Source organism: Panthera onca, chromosome B1, assembly GCF_046562875.1.
Source record: "Panthera onca isolate mPanOnc1 chromosome B1, mPanOnc1 haplotype 2, whole genome shotgun sequence".
Lineage (NCBI taxonomy): Eukaryota > Metazoa > Chordata > Mammalia > Carnivora > Felidae > Panthera > Panthera onca.
This window is the reverse complement of record NC_138342.1, coordinates 189,718,621-189,739,130: the sequence shown is the minus strand read 5'-3', so window position 1 is coordinate 189,739,130 and position 20,510 is coordinate 189,718,621. Positions and strand designations below refer to the sequence as shown.

General features: G+C 44.0%; 1 protein-coding gene and 1 long non-coding RNA gene across 2 annotated transcripts in view; one reads left to right on the top strand and one right to left on the bottom strand.

The window, feature by feature from the left end:
• The window catches only part of ENPP6 (ectonucleotide pyrophosphatase/phosphodiesterase 6), a 144,974-nt gene that overhangs the window by 76,897 nt on the left and 47,567 nt on the right, over positions 1-20,510 (bottom strand). The window contains exon 2 of the mRNA XM_060652895.3: positions 13,489-13,668. Within this exon, the coding sequence (XP_060508878.1) occupies positions 13,489-13,668 (180 nt within the window). The remainder of the gene's footprint in view (positions 1-13,488; positions 13,669-20,510) is intronic.
• Positions 16,146-17,935, top strand: LOC132691523 (uncharacterized). The gene is made up of 2 exons (XR_009615839.2): positions 16,146-16,593; positions 17,771-17,935. It is a non-coding gene; the product is annotated as an uncharacterized LOC132691523 (long non-coding RNA).

Here is a 20,510-nt window from a genome sequence, read left to right as displayed (position 1 = left end):
CAATTTTTGTCACATCCCTCATCCTGTGAATCTGTCAAAAGCTCAGTTCCGTTTACTAGCCTCTCAACTGCTTTTGAGATCAGTATTTCACTAGAGAGGAGACATGGTACCAATTGCCAGATATACCTCCTTCTCTAGGTCTTGATATGTGTCTGATACATTATGCACGTACACATACACCCACAGTCCAGCGGCTTTTCTAATCACTGCTGGAGATAAGAGTTATTTCAAATGCAACTCAGCCTGTCATCGTGCCAAGTGAAACACCAAATTTCAATAAATAGTTTTTAAACATAAAAAGTTCCATTTTATTAGAAATGCACCTCACAATGAAAGGAATAGGGATGCTTTTAAAAAATCAATTTATATATCCATGGATGGATATGACTGATCTCTAGAATAAGACAAGTTCAGAATCCATTCTATTCTCATTTGTTAAGTCGAAGTACTAAGAGAGTTGTTCACGTAAATAAGTAGATGGAAATAGACATAGTTTGTTGTACCCATGTCATTTAATTCTTTGAACTGCTGCCTTGCTTGAATGCCAACCTTCACATAGTGACCTACCATCATGAATTTTGAAATAACGTCTCATCTGACAACTCAATTAAGTTTTTCCTAAATAATTTTAAAGCACGCAGAGGAAAATACTTGATTTTTTTTAAGTTTTATTGTTTTATCACTAGATGTATTCACTTTCTCAACACCGACACCCATATTTTGAACTGTCCCTTTATCTGGTACCTGGAGGTTTTCATGTGCCAGAGCAATGCACCTTAGTAAGGTTCTGGATGGCTGAGGGATATTCCTTTCTTAGGTAAAGTATGGAAAGGGCATGTTTTTCATCAAGCCAGTATTTTCAATGCACTTGGAAGTTTAGGATCTTAGAACTGATTTCCTTAAAAGCAACCTTGTCCTTGTAAACCCCTAGGAACCCGACGTGAAGAACCCTGAACTAGGAAACCAGGCAGCAGTAGCTCTGCTCTAAGGAAACTGTAATGTTCTGAAAGCAGCTGGGCATAAAGCGGTGTGGGGAGTATGACTGACGGTTGTATAATTTATTCTCTTTTGGGTTGCCCCACAACTGAAGCTCTGTGAGCAGAGGGAGAGGAAGAACTGTCATAAGCAGAGCAAATGGGGCATTACAATTTGCTATCTGTTCAGGTAATGAGAGAGCCAAATGATGGGGTGAAAGGATCATAGCTCAACCCATCTGAGATACCCTGAATCCAAGTCCTGCAAACACAGTACATTTCGATAGAAGCTATGTACCTTCATGTGCCCCTGAGAAGGGATTAAACTAGCACCCAGGTGGACAGAAACAGGGACAAGTGTAATCCTTCTGCCCTCTCCATCCAGAATGGTCTCTTCTTGGTGAGATCTCAAAAGGCAGACACATTCACCCTACTTCTAATCTCATAACCCAGAATGAATAAACGACTGGCAAAGGAAACCGCTAGCAAGAAAGGACAGCCACAATGCAGTGTATGTAACGTGAAATTGGTGACGCTTGTAGGTTTCAGGAGAGCAAGGCTCATTATTCCTAGGTGAAGTAGTGTAGGTACTTTGTTTTGTTTTCGTTAGTCTTTATCGGATGGAAATCAGCAGACTGGTGGTGGGGGGTGCTGTGTGGATCCCACGAGATGGTTCTCTGATCAGGAGTCTATGGGCCCTTTCCGGATCGATCACGTGCTCAATTTGTGAAAGTGGGTAGTTTGCTCCAGCTCTGAGTCTGCTTCCTCCAGTCCACTTCCATGGCTTCGGGGGGAGCATGGAATCTGGGCAACCGAAGTCACTGCAGGTCGCCTCAGCGTGACTGAGGAAAGCAGGATTTCTGGATCTCTGCATTGGGATGCAGGGAAACAAAGGCAATGGCCTGGATCTCACAGTCTGAAAGATCAACCGGGAGCTATGGAGTAAGATTTTGGTTTCACAAATGCTCTGAGGGCATGTTTTGGCTTTACTCCATCTTGTTTCCTCACTGTTCCCAGGGACCTTTGAAAGGAATTGCCCTTAATTAGGGTTCATTTTCTAGGACTTCATCTTATCTCTGCCTAGACTCCACCTTCCTGCTGGATATTCCCACCTCAGGCTGGGTGAGAATCTCCTTCTACAACCTAATAAAAACATCCTGAGTAGAAAATACAGAGTTGAAGGGAACTTAAAGGGCAAAGAGGGCCACCACTAAGCCCATGCTTGATTTCTTTAAAAAGGCATTTCTTTTTAAAAACACTTAACTGCCATCCAACAGCAACTTATTTGAATATACCTGTTTTGTCACGATCACACTTGACTGCCATGGCCCAAAACATTGTCAAATTAATATGCAAGTCACGATGTCTAGAATGTGAGCGATGTCCCCCGGATGTGGCATCCTAGCACAGCTCAGGGCTTTCAGAGCCGTCCGTGGCAGGCGTACATCAAACCCCTTTAATTTTACAAAGAAAACAAGGGTCTCAGATGGGAGAAGTGAATGTCCCAGGGCCTCCCTGCCAGCTAGTAATCATCTCTCCTGGCCGTGGTACATTTCTACAACACACACTGCTTTCCAGAATGATCCTTGCTTCCTGGCAACTCTCTCCAAGGACCACCAAGTTGAGCCCATAAAAAAAATCACATTTCTCCAACTTCCAAGAGCGTGGGTCTCGCCTTCTAAGTGCAACTCCTTTTGCCAACTTTGACACATACTGTAACAATAACCCTTGTGAGCTGCATTTTATGTGATAGGAGGCAGGTGTACAACTGTTGAATACATGTCTCAAGAGAGCTTATTAAAACAGCTAAGCCAATTAACTCTCTTAGAAACATGTAACCTTTTCCAGGAAAATACATCTGAGGCACAGGAACTTGTGGGAACAAGTCCTTAGGGAAAGCATGGCCTTTGATCTCAGAGACCCTGTGCCCAGAGTTGGCCTGGCCCACAGAGCTAGGAGACCTCTGGTGGCCATTCTCTCCTGATGTAGGGAGAGGACGGTGGGCTGGTTTTGTGTGCAGGGGTAGAGAGCAAGCCCAGGAGACAAATGAGATGAGAAACAACTCATCCATTAGAGAAGATTCCAAAAACTCAACTGAAAATGACTCACTGGGCATAAAAAGTGACTAATGGGAAACCAAGGTGAGAAGGAATGTATGCCTAACCCAAGCTGAGTCTGCGTGTTAGGAAGGCGGTGGTGAAACCACAGCAAGGCATAATGAAGCCAGAGGTGGAGCTTTAATCTCTGCATCTGTTACTTAGCTTTAGATGGGGAAAATCTCTGGCCCAGGGTCAAGGACTGCACTCCTCCCAAGTGGGATCAGGTGAGGAATGAATGACCACTACTGGAACGACACCCCTGGGATCCCCTCATATAAACTATCAGCTCTGGGTCTGGGACACAGGCTTCAAGATGATCTAAATATTGCAATGATTACATGACTACAGTGACATCACGATCCCCCCAAAGGAAGCCATCTGACTTCTGCAGCACATGGTATTCCCAAACAAAGTCTCCTCCTCTGAACAGGCACTTTCCTGGCATTTAGATCGCAGCAGACTGGACCTACTTAGGATGCAAGATGCTGACAAGCCCTTTACTGCACAGCTCAGCCCTGTCCGCGAGTTTGCTAGAACTCTAGCACCTATCCGGGGACCCCTCATCCCTCCGACCCCCAAATCCAAGCTGTGATCTTCAAGTCTTACAAACCACCCTTTCTCCCCATGTATCTGGAGGAACATGGGTCTCCCCAACCTCTGAGGTGGTTCTGAGCCACTCCTAGGAGCATCTGGGACCAGGACTGAGTGCTGTGTGTGTGGGCTCTGCAAAACCACTTCTCGGCAATCCTTGGGCCAACAGCCTGGGGCCAATCCAGTGGCCACACGGCCCAGTGTTAGCCTCTTTCTCTGCACGTGGTCCTGTGTATGGCTAACCCTGTCCCTGGTTTCTGCCTCCAGCCCTGAAGCACCAAACAGTCGGGCTCTGTCCGCCCTTTCTCTGATGACCCAGTGGTCAGCCCCCTCTATCTACCCCTTTCCTGAAAACACTCCCCTCCTGTTCCTTACTGACCTGACAACCTGTCCCAGAATTCTCTTAGTGATTCAAAATAGGGCTTGTGTTTCACTCCATGGTGTTTGCTGCAAATGTATGTTTGAATTCTTGATGTGACCTTGCAGCTTGATTTTGGGCTAAGAATGACCTAGATCTGAGGGCTTCCTCCAGGTGAATTAAAATGGGCCCAAACTGAAGATCCCTTTTTATTTATTTTATTTTTAATTTTTTTAATGCTTATTTTTGAGAGAGAGAGAGAGAGAGAGAAAGAAAGAGAGAGAAAGCGGGGCAGGGGAAGAGAGAAGGAGACAGAATCCGAAGCAGGCTCCAGGCTCTGAGCTGTCAGCACACAGCCCGATGAGAACCCGTGAACTACGAGACCATGACCTGAGCTGAAGTCAGACACTCAACCGACTGAGCCAGCCCTCCTCCATTGTACAGTGGGCATAAGAGGAGTAACTTCTCACGATTGTTCCGACAGTTAAATAAAAGTATGTGTGTGACGTGCCGACTTCACTTTAGGTGTCCGGCCCACATGTTTCTTTTCCTTGTCGGCATCAGAGAAGGCTAAGGTGCCTTGGTTTCAAACGTGCCGGAGGAGAGTGGCCCTGGGGGGTTCCCCAGCAGTGACCGGGGCAGAGAAAGAGCATTCCCACAACAGTTTAACTAGCCTCAGGGCTGTGACAGGGGCCAGAGATGACACATTGGGTCACAGGCACCAGGCAAGTGGCCAAGTATGTTTGGGCTGCAGTTCTCACCCAGCTGCACAGCAGAACCAATGGGGTGGGGGGTAACTCGCAAGAACACTGATGCAGGGCCCTCACCCCAAACCAGTTATGCTGGAACCCGTGAGAGGGCAGCCCGGGCACTGGTGTTTTATAATAGCCTCATGTGATTCTTACCTGTATCCAGAGGGAAGAATCTCTCCTAAGGAGGGAGAAACAAGGACAGAAACTTACAAAATAAATTTACCTCTGGGGAACTGGATGGCTCACTCAGTTAAGCATCCAACTCTTGATTTTGGCTCAGGTCATGATCCCAGAGCCATGGGATCCAGCTCTTTGTGGGCTCTAAACTGAGCACGGAGCCTCCTTGGGATTCTCTCTCTTCCTCTGCCCCTCTTCTACTTGTACACGCTTGCTCTCGTTCTCAAGATACATAAATAAACTTAAAAACAATAAATTTGCCTCTTAACGTGCAGGAAAGGAGGATGCAAACAGGGAGCAGAGAGGGTCACTGGTGCTGGTATTTCGGGTGAGCGTGGAAAGAACTAAATGTGGAAAGAACCTGGACCCAGACATCGCCCTGAATGGGAGGGGAGGCAGCTTTTCCCCTCAAGTTCTCTAATGACACCGTGGCAGGAAGAAGGCTCTCCCCACCCCCCCCCCCACCCCCAGGGAGGCCAAGCCTGCCCAGACAGCCTGAGATGGGAGTTCGGCGCCCAGACTAATACAGAAAGCAAACGGAGGTGGTGAGGCCCTGCAGAGCTTCTGAGCCTCCTGATGTGCCAGCATCAGCTCTGGGCCGGAAGGAGCTCTCAGTGGGAATTAACCGTGACCCTGAACAAGCTCTGGAGCTGGCAGAATGCCAAAATCAGCCCGGAGAGAGGTCAGCAATTCTGATCCCACAGAACAAAACTTTCTTCCTCACTGGCTCCTAGCCTGTAGGCTACAATTCCCATATTAGTCATTGCTTCAAATTAGCAAGGCACCGGGGGATGTTAGAATAAAACGCTGTCTGCCCTGAGATGCCCCATCATTAGCCTTCATTGAAATCTCTGGATGGGATCAGCTGGCAGCAGGGACACTGACAGGTGGGACACAGGGTGAGTCAGAGAAGGCTTAGGGAGCCTTGAGGCTGGTGTGTCGCTTGGGAGGCCAGGCCAGGTGGAGTATGGCGGGCAGCCCTGAGCCCCCGGGAGAAGGAGGGTAAGTGCTCTGAGGATGAGCGCCCGCACTTCACAAGTCCCAATGACGGCAGCAACGGGAGCCCTGAAAATCCCTCGCCCTTGTTCTGATTTGCAGTTAATCCGAAGGCTTGCCTTCTGGCCTGTTTGCCTCCTCACTTGGTCTAACAAATGTTGGGGTAATGTCTGTCTCTCATGTTTCTTTTCTTCCTGATCGTCTTTTTCATCTTCCCTCTTCCTTTCTGCTTTAGTGCATTTGGGCTGATGTAACAAAATACCATTGACTGGGTGGTTTAGCCAACAAACGTTTTCTCATAGTTCCTGGAGATGGGAACTTCAAGATCGAGGTGTTAGGAGATTTGGTGTCTGGTGAGGCACCTCCTCCTGGTTTGTACATGGTCACCTTCTTACTGTGTGGCTGAGAGAGGCCCTGGTCTCTTCTTCTTCCTGTAAGGGCACTAACCCCAGCACGGAAGCCCTATCCTCATGACTTCAGCTAAACCTAATTGCCTCCCCAAGGTCCCACCCCCAAATACCATCACACTGGGGATTGTATCCAAGATACAAAATGGGGGGGGGGGGGTCATATTTCAGTCCCCGGCAGTGTCTGCATGGTTATTTGGTGAGTCAATGGCTGATCAGGAACACTCATTGTGGACTTTCTGTGGGCAAAGAGTAAACTACTGGGTTAAGCCACTGACACTTGGGGGCTTATCTGTCTGCCATTGATCCTAACTTATTAATAGTCCCTTAGACTCGAATTGCCTTACATAGCATGTAAGGTACTTAAAGATCTGGCCAGTGCTGGTTTTCTACCTCTTCACGCCCACCTTAGTCAATCAGCTGCAACCTTGTTCTGCTCTCCAGATCTGCAAGGACGACATGCCCTTGCTTGCTTTGCCTTTGAACCACAGCATGCAATCCTTTCCTCTGCCTCAAATGCTCCTAGAGATCTGGCCTACGTGATCATTCAATACCCTACGTCTATTATAATCCCAACATCCCTGGTGTATGGTAACTACCGACTTCCTGTCTGCCTTCCAACCCGAGGAAATAGGCCCCATTTCTCATTAGAACGTACCAACTCCTCAATGGCATTCGAAGCAGCCACTAATCAGAAAAAAGAGGTGTTGGGCTTTTTTTTTTCATAACTCTTTTCCTGTTTAACTGAAAATTGTCTTTGTGGGAAAACTCGTGGCAAATTTTATTATTTGTATGTTTTGTTTTCTTCAAAACCAATTCCAGATGAAGTATCATAATCGTAAAATCATCGTCACTATTGAGATCAGGACTCTCTCACAGTAGATAGAAATTAAAGAACACCTTGCATTATTAGTCATTATTATTAGTCTAAATCAGAAAATGTTAAAGGAGATTAAACTCTTCAGAGTCCAGAGCTTGCCAGGGACATCCCCGATAATAAACCTGGATGCTCTCTTTGCAGGCCACTTATCATGCCTCCAAAGTGAGCACCGACGATGGCCATTCCCATCTCGAAGCCATTGTATTCCATGTGCCAACAGATTTCAGCTGGAGTCACTCGCTCAGTGACACCTTTCCCTGCCTTCTCAGATGAGATCAAGTCCCTTATTAGGCACCTTTTAAAAGGAATATCACCATTCTTTTTCTTTCTTTTTTTTTTTTAAGATTTCTTTTTGAGAGAGAGTGTGCAAGGGGGAAGGGGCAGACAGAGGGGGACAGAGGATCCGAAGTGGGCTCTGTGCTGACAGCAGCGAGGCCAATGAGGAACTCGAACTCACGAACCACGAGATCATGACCTGAGCCAAAGTCCGATGCCTGACCGGGCCCCCTCACTGTTCTTTATTAGACATTTCACAACTCCTGTTTTTTCTCTTGCTTCTCAAGCTACTCCTTTGTTTATTTTTCAGGCCCACCTCCATTTTATCATTAACTTCCTCAAGGCTGTGTCTGGGACCCTCTCCTCTCCTCACCCTGCTCTCTCCCTGGGTAAGCTTCCAGAAGGCCCACAGCGTCAATGACCCCTGATGCCTCCGCCCCGAACCACACCTCTGTGCCTCCAGCTTCTCTTCCCTGAGCTCTAGATGTGCCCACTGCACATGTCTCAGCGTCAACCCAAGGCCTCTGCCCCCAAATCACTGCTCTTTCAGTTTCCCCCATTGAAGTGAAGACTTGCCATCCCTACAGTTCTGTTAGCTAGAAGCAGGGGTCATGCCTGTCACTGCTCAATCCCGAGTCCAATTCATCACCGGGTCCTGGTGATTTTAATTCCTAAATGTGTCCCCAGGCATCCCATTTCTCACCACCTCTGTAACGCTAGTCCAAGGTATTCTCACCTCCTTCCGAGGTCCACACAATAGCTTCCAGACTATTCCATCCACTCTGGGTGCCACATTCCATTCTCCGCGTAGCAGGCAGAGTGGTCTTGTCAGAATGCAAGGATGACACTGCTGCCTTCCTCCTTAAAGCCTTCCAGTGCCTTCTTATTCCTCTCAGGGTGGGAATAAATTCTCCAGCCTGGCCCATAGAAGCGGGCCTGGCCTAGCCTTCTCTCCACCTCATCCACGGCACACCCATCCTCCCTGTCCATTTCTTGGGCCTGCCACGCTTCTCCCGTCCCTTCTAGACCTTCACACTGCTGCTCCCGCAGCCTGCATGCTCCTTCCCATCGATCCCCCAACTTACCCAAGGTGTCACCCTCTCTTATTAGATGATGTCACAGTGCAATACACTCTTCACTATTACGCTTTTAACAAGTGGGTTCTTATACGCATTTACTTGGCCAAGTATAAGATTATCATCTGTCTCCTCCACGGGACGGTGAGTTCTTGGAGGGAGGGGAGGATGGAGTAAGGAGAGCCTGTATCTGGTTTTCCTCACAGTTGTCTCCTAAGAGCTGATTCCAGGGCCTGGAGTCACACCCTTTTAAGATGTTTTATGAAGAAGCAGATTTGCCACGACTTGTGATGAATAGAAGTTCATCCCTGGATGTCTCTTTCAGGCTCTCTAATTACCATAATGGATGCTGCTGAGAAACTACGAGCCCTTTTGGCCGAGACGCCAGCCTGCAGAAGGAGACTGGATGCGGCTGGACAGCTATGAGAACTGGAGGAATTGCTCCTGCGGGCAGCAGTCCAGAGAGACACCACCTCTTCAGTTTCTCTGCAGCAGAAGTGGTTGACGCCTAGGAACCCTGCAGGATGCTTTTGAAGATCACTTCTTAAGACAACCTCCGACTTGAAATGAGAATTCGTAATCTTTTTCTTGCTGACACAGACAGAAACATCAGTGATGCAGACCTTACCAAAGTTACGACAGACAAAGGAAATGACTCAAGGTGAATTCAACCCGAAGAGCCTTACGGGATTGTGACCCAAGCCCGCCCTGGCCAGACAAGATTAATTACAGGGCCCCAGATTTCACTTGGTACTGTGGTAATGGTTAACATATGTTTCTATCACATGAAAAAAATCAAATCAATTAGATATAGATTAGATGTGCACGTGTTGCTATGTCAAAGACCACTTACCAGTCCTCATCATTGTCACTTGGGTTGCATGAGCACAAAATTATCAGTGTGGTATGCACGGGTGTGTTTTTCTGCAAAGGGGATCCATAGTTTTGGTCATTTTCCTAATGTGGTCTTGATTTACAAGTGTAGGAATCAGCAAACTACATACTAAGGCCTCTCTGGGTTCCAAACTTACATACATCTTAAAGTGTAATGCCAAATTGGTGATATTATTGGAAAATTTAGTGAGACTCTGAATCCCTTGCATTTAAATGTCAAGTATTTTCTGAAAAAAAAAAAAATTCAGTTTTTATCCAGTAATTTGGAGTCCTGTTCATAGAGTCAAAGAACTGAGCCATATATAATGTTAACTCACACATTTGTAGAATTGATGCTGGGCCCCTAATTTTCCCTGTGCCATGTACGTATCTAAGTTCAGCCCAACAGGAAAGGGAAAGATGCTGTGAATAATCCCTAATCCTCCATCCATAGTCGATACGGGTCTCTTTACCTCTGCAGATGAAATCGCCTTGCTTGTAACAACTGAAAGTCAACAGGAGCTGAGTCAGATACCCACCCATAAAGCCCCCACGCAGCCCACCTTTGGCAAGTAGGGAAGGGAAGGCCAGGTGGAAATGTGTCCTTCCCCACACAGAAGGTACTCTGTTTATCTGAACACCTGTACAGGACAGGAAGAGCCCAGACCTACACCCAACACTGCCCAGGGCCATATGAATGATTGCTCTCAAGTCCCCATGAGTGCTTGGCCGTAGGGAGTTAACACTGCAAAACGCATGATAAATGACGTAGAGCTTAGAGTCTTCAAACACTCCAAAGAGTTTTAGCCATAGACTCCTAAAAAGTTGCTAATTCTTGTTCCTTTTTTGTATTTCATGAGAGCCATAAGAACAAACTTCAAAACCACTGCCACTACGTATGGCAGCACTGACTGTCCAAGGAGCTCAAACTCAGTTTCCATACGGTATCTTACTTATCCTGCCATTTTCACCTCATTTCTCCTCCTCCTCAATCCTTCTCTGCTTTGGGTTCCCCTTAATATGAAGTGACTATTGGAGCCTCTTCCTTTTCCCCCAATAAAATTTCTTTGATCTCAAACTAGAGGGATGGAGTAGGGGATACAGTTAGTGAACGACACATGCTCAGCTCCTGTCCTTTCCAGAACATTACTAGGCCCCAGCTATGCAGTTCCTGGATGATCTCTTTGGGCTTCCCAAAGAGATGTTTGATTTAGGGCCCGGGATCATTTCCCATGGTGCACTTCTCCCTGCACAACTCAATGGCATCACTGGGTGGGGCAATAAAGGGTCTGTTTACAATATTAAATTCCTTTGAGACTTGAGGTGGGCTATTTTGGACTCTTCACCACTGATGAATTTTTCCGTCTGCTGCTTTATCTACCTGACAGGAAAGCTTGAACTGCTGCCATTTCTAAATTGCTCTTCTAAATATTGACTTCATGGCGAGACTCAAAGTGTCACAACACAGCTCACTGGAGGCATGAAGATTTTCCAGGCCTCATCCAGAGGTCTGTACAATGTCCTGTGGGAAGTGGAGAAGGAAGAGGAGGATTTGAGAAGAAAAATAAAATCAAGTCACGTTTAGAAGAAACGCCATTGCACTTCACTTAATCTCGCAGAGACAAATGAACACTCATGGGGCTATTAGCTGTGGAGGGGCTGGAGAGGACCAAGGTGGAGGGAGAAATGATGGCAGTGACCATTAATCCCTCGGCGGTCGGCCGGGAAGAATGGAGGGTGCGAGAAAGAGCCCTTCAGAAACACCTAGCTCTCAGAGAGCCTTTATTTGGGTTTCCGGCTTAGAAGGACCGGACAGTGTCTGAAAAACAAGAGACTTTACATCCAATTTCTGTCAAGGCTTCGACACGGCTATATCTTTAGCTAATCTTCATTTGGGGTGCTGAGAAAATTCTAGGAGCCTTTCTTTTTAGCTTCTTTCCTCCTAATAGTGAACACTATAAACTGATCTTAAGGCATATTTGTCACATCATATTAGCTGTTGAACCATGAATCAAAGGAAGTGATTGGCCCTTTCTTGCCCTTAAGGAGCTGTTTTGAAGGAGCAACACGACGTTTTACGTGCAAGTTAGCTTTGAGATTTTTTTTTTTTTTTTTTTTTTTTTGATATTCAGGGATATACAACTTCAAGTTGCTTATTAGCATGAAGGGGCCAGATTCCCCAGGATGAGAATAATGCTCTTCAAGGCTGCAGAGAGAGGTCCTGTCTCCCTTCAGGACATGTCCCCAATTCGTGTGCATTGCCAGACATGGATACCTGAAAGGCCACCGTGTGGAGGGGCTGGGGAGAGATTATGCGGGATGTGCTCTTCAGAGCATATGAAAAGCTCAAGTTCCAAGACATAGGAAGTTAAATTAACCAGGTACCATGGAAGATGGCCCTTCCGGCAGTGGCGCGACATGTATCTCGATTGTCCTTAGATTGTGGAAGGTGGCCCCTAAGGCCGCATGCCCAGTCTGTTCCCTCTCCTAGGCCTATGCATGTGGGCCCTTTTATTTGTTGATAATTATTTCCAAGAATGACCTCAAAGTGCATCTTCTGGCTTGAGACCTCATCACATTGGACTGACCCGTGAGCTTGGATCCTCTAGCAACTCTGATTAGCTTGGCTGAGGCACTGACTTCTTTCCTTCATCTCATGTCCAACTCTGAGAAAAGCTGGGTCTCCATTTAAGGTAATAAAGTCCTCGTAAACCCTTCCCTTGCTTGAAAGCTTCTTCTCGTGTCAGCTGAGTAGCTGCTATGGGCAGAATCCCAGGTGTCTTCTGAAGAAACTCCAGTACTCCCCTGAAATTCCATCTGCCAGCAGAGCCATCCCGTGTATACTGGTTCTCATGCCCAGTTTGGATTCATGCGGTCTGCTCTGGCCTTCACGGGCTCACCTACAGATGCTAGTCTCTGCTCTGTGGCAGCTTTCTGGGCGCTTACCCCAGCTCGGCTGTGGGTCTGCTTTCCACAGTCTCCATCTGTCTGTGTGCTATGCTCCTCTAAGAGTTGGCACAGTCTTGAGTGCCCCAAGCAGCTCTCCACATGACCACCTCCAACCAGCGTTCTCCAAACTCCTGCTGAAGGCCCACGCCCTCAATGTGGGCCATCTGCGGTTCAGCCTCGGCTTACTCATCCTTCTCTCCGTCCTCCCCCACCTCCACCTGCCATGGTCTCCCACAACCCACCGTGCTCTCACAATTTTATCAGGCTGCTGCCAGTGAGCTCCCCTAGCTGTCTCTCCCCATTAATCCCTTTATTTCTTCCAGGCCTCCCCTGATATCTTCTTCCATGATGGCAATCAGCAGTGTAACACCATTAAGAATTCGGGAAAAAAAAGCATCTACAGCCACATACATAGGAAGGTCAATTTGCCCACTCACCTAAAGAACGAATCCCACCAATGGGAAGACACCTGTAAGTTGATTATTTTATTATCACTGAATCCTCTCATCCGTAGTGAAAGGGTTTTGACTGCCAAGACAAGAGTATTCTGAAGACTTCTCACAGGAGTCAGGGTAGTTTGCACAATGACTTACCTCACTGCAGTAAGTAAAGTAATTTAGTTTCTCATTGATCTACTATGTACAGGAGGAATATAAATGCAGAGAGACTTCATTTACTATAGTACCCAAAAGTTGGAAGAGCTTTGAGTCCTGTTTTCAGCATTGTAGGGGAGCTCAAAATCCATAGAAACAGTATGCCAGATTCTTTTGTAAAGCAGAGAAGCAACACCTAATTTATCTCTTTTGTATATCCACAATTTTGCACATGAAAAAGCAGGATATACTGCAGCAGTACTGCTGAACCAAGGAAATCAGGAAATGGCATGGTGTCTGGTCCAACGCTAGAGAGCTCAAAACAAAAGTTTAAAAACCATGCCCATAAAACATATTTCTTGTAGTGTTCCCACTTTCCAAACCTTGGCTTGGTCTTAGAACATGACAATTACGTCGTTTGTCTTCAGAGACTCCATGGTGTTTGAGATTTGGAAGGCTAGAGGGGCCTGGAGGCCAACACACTCACCTGGCCAGTAGTACATGTAGACCTTCCTTTTGGCCTTGGTCAGAGTGACCCACAGAGGTTCTGATCCATTCCACCAGAGAGGCATCAGGCTGTCTCTGTTGACACCAATGTCAAATGACTTGTTGGTGTTGGGGTCCCACATGTAGTTTCCAATCATCTGATGGACCTCACAATGGCGGCCTATGTTAATGAGAACACAAGGCTGTCAGTTTATTGTTCTGGTCTTTTTATAAAAGCCATTTTCTCTTTTCTGTTTATAAAAGCCATTCATGCACATTTAGTTAAGTACAGAACAGCATGAAGATTTTCTTTTGATTTTTTCATCATAGATATTTCTTCTCTCTTAGACTGTACCACAAGGACAATCCAATGAGTAGTCTAATAATTGAGGATGGGTTCATTTTTTGTGAAGTTAACTTGCCAAGCTATTTTAAATTACACTGAGGACATTGTGTGCACAAATTGACCCATTGTTCACAGCTTGAAATCTAAATATGAATCAGTATGAAAATTGTAGATTCCCATAGGGCTTGGATTAGCTTTTCACCCCAGAGCACCCCTCCGAAGCTCTGCTCCCACACAGTCACGAATCTAGATGCTGGGGGGTTTATTCCCTTGTTTCCCTGGATAAGAGGAGTTATCGCTTCAGCACAGAGCACTGATAGGATCTACGACATTTGGAACAGAATGGTGAAAAATAGATTCAACTTTGGAAAACAAAGCAAGAAAACAACCCTCCAAATGGAGTGTTATATAGAAATGAGGATTGCTTCTGTTGGGCACAGCTTAGTCCCAGAAGAGAAGCCAGAAGTGAAAGACGCAAGCGCTTGGACTCTTTTGAAACGTTAGGCTTAAATTATTTATTTTGGAGCAATCTGCTACATCTTTAAAGTAAAAATAACACAAACATTGGCAAGTGCATCAGAAACTGCTGCAATTTCAGTGAGCGTCATTTGGCATCACGATGAAATACGCTTCACCGAGCTCACTAACTACGCTTAATCCAAGTGGATTTTTTTGTTTGTTTGCTGTTGTTCTTTCTTCCCGAGCACCCCTACCCCACCCCACCCCACCCCACCCCACCCCACCCCAACACCCACACACACACACACACACACACACACACTTTGTTTTTGAATGAAAGCAAGGAGAAACCATAAAATACAATTTTGAAAATTTGGAGACCCAAAATATTATAAAGGAAAACCTTTTATTTCATCACAGAAACCCAGGCCTTCTACAAATCATGCTTTGAATTTAAAGCCCAGAGATCCAGACAAAATGGTTTTTACCCAAGGCTACAGAGTTAGATTTTTGACCCTGACCAAAACTTTCACATGTGGACTGATAAAATTAAAAAATAAAGTAAAAAACTTTGAGCAATTTCTCCAATGGTTAAGATTTCTCCAGTGGTTAAGCAATTTCTCCAATGGTTAGTTATTCCTTCAACTAACATTTAGTCAGGGTTCCTATGGGCTCTGCATTGTGATAAGCTTAGACATTCAAAATAAATTCATGTGGTCCCCATCCTCCAATGCCTTGTATGTAATACTCAACAGAGGTCCTTTTGCATAAAAGAGACAGGCTTCCTTGGGCCCGGACTAAGAAGGGGACCAAGCTGCCAACTTAAGACTTGTAAGGATTCTCACCCACTCTTTTGCTGAGGATAATTCCTAGTATGTTCTAACTCATTAAAAGTAGGAGCATTATCGGTTAACCACGTTACTTTTTTTGTTTTTAGTGTATCAAAGTTTAATAATATCAAGAGAAACCCTCTCACGAGTATAATTTCTTACCTGCTTTCTTCACCCAAAACTTGCATCCTGTACCTAAAATATTTTTTATTATCCTACTAATGCCCACTTATCCTTTTCACAAGGCAAGATAATCCTGACAATATTCATTGGGAAATGTGTCCTTTCTGGTCTTCCCCTGTAGATGTCCTCTAATGCCCTCCTAAGGACAGGGGTATCTCATCTGGAGCTGGTGTCACAGACACTGAGCAAGGGTGCAAAATTGGAAAGGGGTGTCGAAAGTGTTACTGAAGTCAGTAAACCAAGAGAAGTTTCTAGATGAATCACAGGAAAGGGCTGCAAAAGCTAGGGATATCAGGTATGGGAATAATGGGGACAGGTACCAAGTGGGAGGGGTGTAGGAATCTCTGCTTTTGTTTGGAACTGTTTTGACTATTTTAGAAGAAATGCCTGAAACCCGAATCTAAGCAGGGGCCTCATGTGATTCAGTTTCCACTAGGTGTTACTTGCAGAGAAGGATGAAGCAACAAAAAAATAATGTTTAAAAGTACTTATAACCTCTATCGTATATCTCAGAAATGCCACAATATCATTGGTAAAATATTTTTCTTTTTTTTTAACACTCTCATTCAACCGTCTAGACCGTAAAGGGTGGAAACTCTCTTGCCTTCTTTTGCTTTCCGGGTAAAAATTTATAAGGAGCCTCCTGTGGATTATAGAGCTGCCATGTGACTGGATGGTGGAAGGTGTCTGCGCAGGAGAGACACAGAGATGGAGAGACAGAGAGAGAACATTCTTCTAGAGAATGTCTGTTACATTAAATTCTCTACCTCTTACACACGTTTCTTTGGAAACATGTATAGCGCCTCACTGAGGAGAGACAGAATCTATGTGTGCAGGTAACACAGTTCTGGCATATTTTAAATTTTCAAATGATGATATCTTGTTTCCTGTGGTTATCTGAGTCCTTTAGCTTTTTTCATGTTGGATATTCTCTCCTCCCCATTATGTGGGATGTAGCATTAGCCTTGGTACTCCTTTTACACACCAGTCGAATCAGTGGTGCCCACTCATTCAAGGGAGCTCCAATAACTTTATAATTAAAGCATTCTTTAGGGAGGCATCTTTAAGACAAGGACCCCAAGGATGCCTTTGGTTCCTGCTCCCATCTAGCACACTGGTTGGTCTAGGCTGGCCCAGAGTGGTTCATCCATTCTAAAGGAAACTTGGACCCATGGAAGTCAACATTTTTCCAAAGGCTGGGAGTGATGTGCTGGAACAGAGGTGTTTGCTCACTTCCTATGAGTGAAGGGCACCTAAGGAAGATCCGGGGACCAGCAGTTCTCCCTACGTGAGTTAATGGGTTTCTGTTAACAGTGGAGATCTTTCAACAAGGAGGTTATCCTCGGACCTCTGTTTAGAAAGTAGGTTTTATTCTTTGGGTGGATTTAGGGCCTTGAGTTAAAACGAGAAGGTGTATTCTTCAAAGGCTCAATCATAGATGCTGTGCTAGTCCCCAGGGGCATCCCTTTGTTCTGGGAAGTCAGCAGGAGGCTGTATGTTCCCATCTCATGTCTGCTCTGAATCTTCTCTCCCAGATGAGCTGATTTTCTTCCCATGAATATATTAAGGCTGGCAGTCTGTGCTTGTAACAGTATGAGTCCGCTCTTACTCAAGCTGGTTTCCTTACCTACCCTGTCTCTCTCTCGCTCTTTTGTTTTTATTGCCTGGGCAAATGTGGTGGCTATAAAAACAGAACAGAACAAAACACAATGTACTGGCTTCTGCAGCCCACAAGCTCTCATCTCCATATTTCTGTCTGACCCACATCTATTTTTATACATCTGCAACTCTCCTTGGTTTTCCTCTGGTTTGGGCTTTCCAAACAGAGCTTTGCTATAGTTTCATTATTTGGACCCTTTCCTCAAGACTTCAACAGAAACTTTCCTGACATGGACACAAACCACAAATCTCAAATCTCAGGTGGTTTTCGGGTATGGTGTAAAGAAGGTCTACTTCTGCTCATCCCAAGTGACAGCTAAGTAGGGCTCTAAAATTTGTTCCAGAAGGTGTATTACTCACTGTGAAAATGAGGGCAGCTCCTGGTAGAAAAATTTCCAAATACAGTTGAATGTTTTTCTCTTTTCTCCTCCTTTATCCCTAAGACCCAAAAGTTTATAAACTTATTAACACAAAATGTGGCAATCAACCTGCTACCTGAAGGACTTGTGAACTCTTGAAGCCCATCCATAGATGTCACCTCAGTTTAAGAGCTGCTGCATTTAACTGGGAGCAGCTAGTGGCTACTCAGGCCAGTGGCAAACATGGGGGCTACTGCCTGCCTGTCTCAGAGGATACTCGTGGAACAGTTTCCACACCTAGAACTGTTGTATGAAAGGAGCAGGATAGGAAACCTTCATTTTTTATTCCTCAAAGTCTCAGTCAAGTGTGTTCTGACATAATGACCATCACCAGAAGTTTCTTGGCAAATACCCGAATAATCCTCTGCACCTGTTATATGTTCCCAGACATCCCAGAAATGGCTGGCCTTCACATCAAATGAGATAGCTGTGGATCTGTCCATTTTATCTATAACTGAAGGACATCTATAAGGTTGTTGCTACGACTTCATCTTCAAGCAGTCTTAATGTTTTCTCATTATTTTCAAACAGTAAATGTTAATTCCTTTTATAGTTTCTTATTTCATTTTTTTTTCATTCACGCCACATCAAATGTTTACATGCCAGGCATTTAAAGATCACAAATTATGGCCTCTGTATTTGAAGGGCTCATAGCTTGGTGGGGGCAACAGTGTGGCATAATGGTTAAGGGGGCAAGTCTTGGAGGCAGATTGCATAGGTGTAAATTCAAACTCTACTATTTACTATCTGTATGACTTTGGACAAGTAGCTTTGACTCTCTGAGGCATCAATTTTCTTATCAATTTTCTTATCTAATGGGCATGATAATAATTATGGTGATAGATACATACAGATATGTAATTCTCCCTTTGCAAGGTAGTGCAGGACCATAAAAATGACCATGCACAAAAACAAAGAGAAATGAATTCAAGTATATCACTAAAGAAAGTCAACAAACTGTGAGAGAAGAGAGCAAGAGAAGAAAGGAACAGAGAAGAACTATGGAAACAACCATAAGACAAGTAACAAAATGGCAATAAAGTACATACCTATCAATATTACTTTGAATGTAAATGTACTAAGTGCTCCAATCAAAAGACATGGGGTGACAAAATGGATAAAAATGCAAGACCCATCTATTTTCTGCCTACAAGAGATCCATTTAAGACCTGAAGGCATATGCAGATTGAATGTTAAGGGATGGAAAAGCATTTATCAAGGAAATGGAAGTGAAAAGAGCTGAGGTAGCAATACTTATATTGGTCAAAATGGACTTTAAAACAAAAACTGCAACAAGAAACAAAGAAGGACACTATATAATCATGAAGGGAAAAAATCCAACAAAAAGATATAACAATTATAAATATTTATGCACCCAACAATGCAGGACCCAAATATATAAAGTGCTAATAATAAACATAAAGAAAGTAATTGACAGTAATACAATAATAATAGTGGACTTCAACACCCCACTCACATCAATGGATGGACCATCCAAATAGAAAATCAACAAGGAAACAGTGGCTTTGAATGACACATTGGATCAGATGGATCTAACAAATATATTCAGAACATTTCATCCTAAAACAGAAGAATACACATTTAAAAAAAATTTTTTAAGGTTTATTCAGTTTTGAGACAGTGACAGAGTGCAAGCAGGGGAGGAGCAGAGAGAGAGGGAGACACAAAATCCGAAGCAGGCTCCAGGCTCTGAGCTGTCAGCACAGAGCCCAATGTGGGGCTTGAACTCACGAATTGTGAGATCATGACCTGAGCTGAAGTTGGACGTTTAACCAACTGAGCCACCCAGGTGCCCCTACATATTTTTTTTTCCAGTGCACATAGAACATTCTCCAGAACAGATCACAGATTAGGCCACAAAACAAGTCTCAACAAATTCAGAAAGATTGAATCACGATGCTATGAAACTAGAAATCAACCACAAGAAAAACTCTGGAAAGAACACAAATGCAGGGAGGTTAAATAACATTCTACTAAACAATGAATGGGTCAACCAAGAAATCAAAAAGAAAATAAAAAAATACATGGAGACAAATGGAAATGAAAACACAATGATCCAAAATCTTTGGAATGCAGCAAAAGCTGTTCTAAGAGGGAAGTTTATAGCAATACAGGTCTACCTTAAGAAGTAAGAAAAATCTCAAATAAACAACCTAATTTATATCTATAGGAGCTAGAAAAAGAAGACCAAACAAAACCCAAAACCAGTAGAAGGAAGAAAACAATAATGATTAGAGCAGAAATAGATGAAATAGAAACTAAAATAATCAGTAGAAGAGATTAATGAAATCAGGAGCTGGTTCTTTAAAAAGATCAACAAAATTGATAAGCCTTAAGCAAGACTCATCAAAAAAAGGAGGGGGGAATCAAATAAACAAAATCAGAAATGAAAGAGGAGGAATAACCCATACCACAGAAATACAAAGGATTATAAAAGAATATTATAAAAACTATAAATCAACAAATTGGACAACCTAAAAGAAAGGGATAAATTCCTTGAAACATATAACCTTCCAAAACTGAATCAGGAAGAAACAGAAAATTTGAACAAATTACCAGCAATCAGTAATCAAAAAACTCCCAACAAACAAAAGTCCTGGACCAGCTAGCTTCACAGATTAATTCTACCAAACATTTAAGAAGAGTTAATACCTATTATTCTCAAACTATTCCAAAAAATAGAAATGGAAGAAACACTTCCATAGTCATTCTATATTCATTCTTTAATACCCAAACTAGATAAAGATACTACAAAAAAAGAGAACTACAGGCCAATATCTCTGATGAACATAGATGCAAAATCCTCAACAAAATATTAGTAAACCGAACTCAACAATTTATTAAAAAAATTATTCACCACTATCAAGTGGGATTTATTCCGAGGATACAAGGGTGGTTCAATATTTGCAAATCAGTCCATGTGATACATAACATTAATAAAAGAAAGGATAAGAACCTTATGAGCATTTCAATAGATGCAGAAAAAGCATTTGACAAAGTACAACATCCAAACATGATAAAAAGCCTCATCAAAGTAGGTTTAGAGGGAACATACCTCAACATAATAAAGGCCACATATGAAAGAGCCACAGCTAACATCACACTC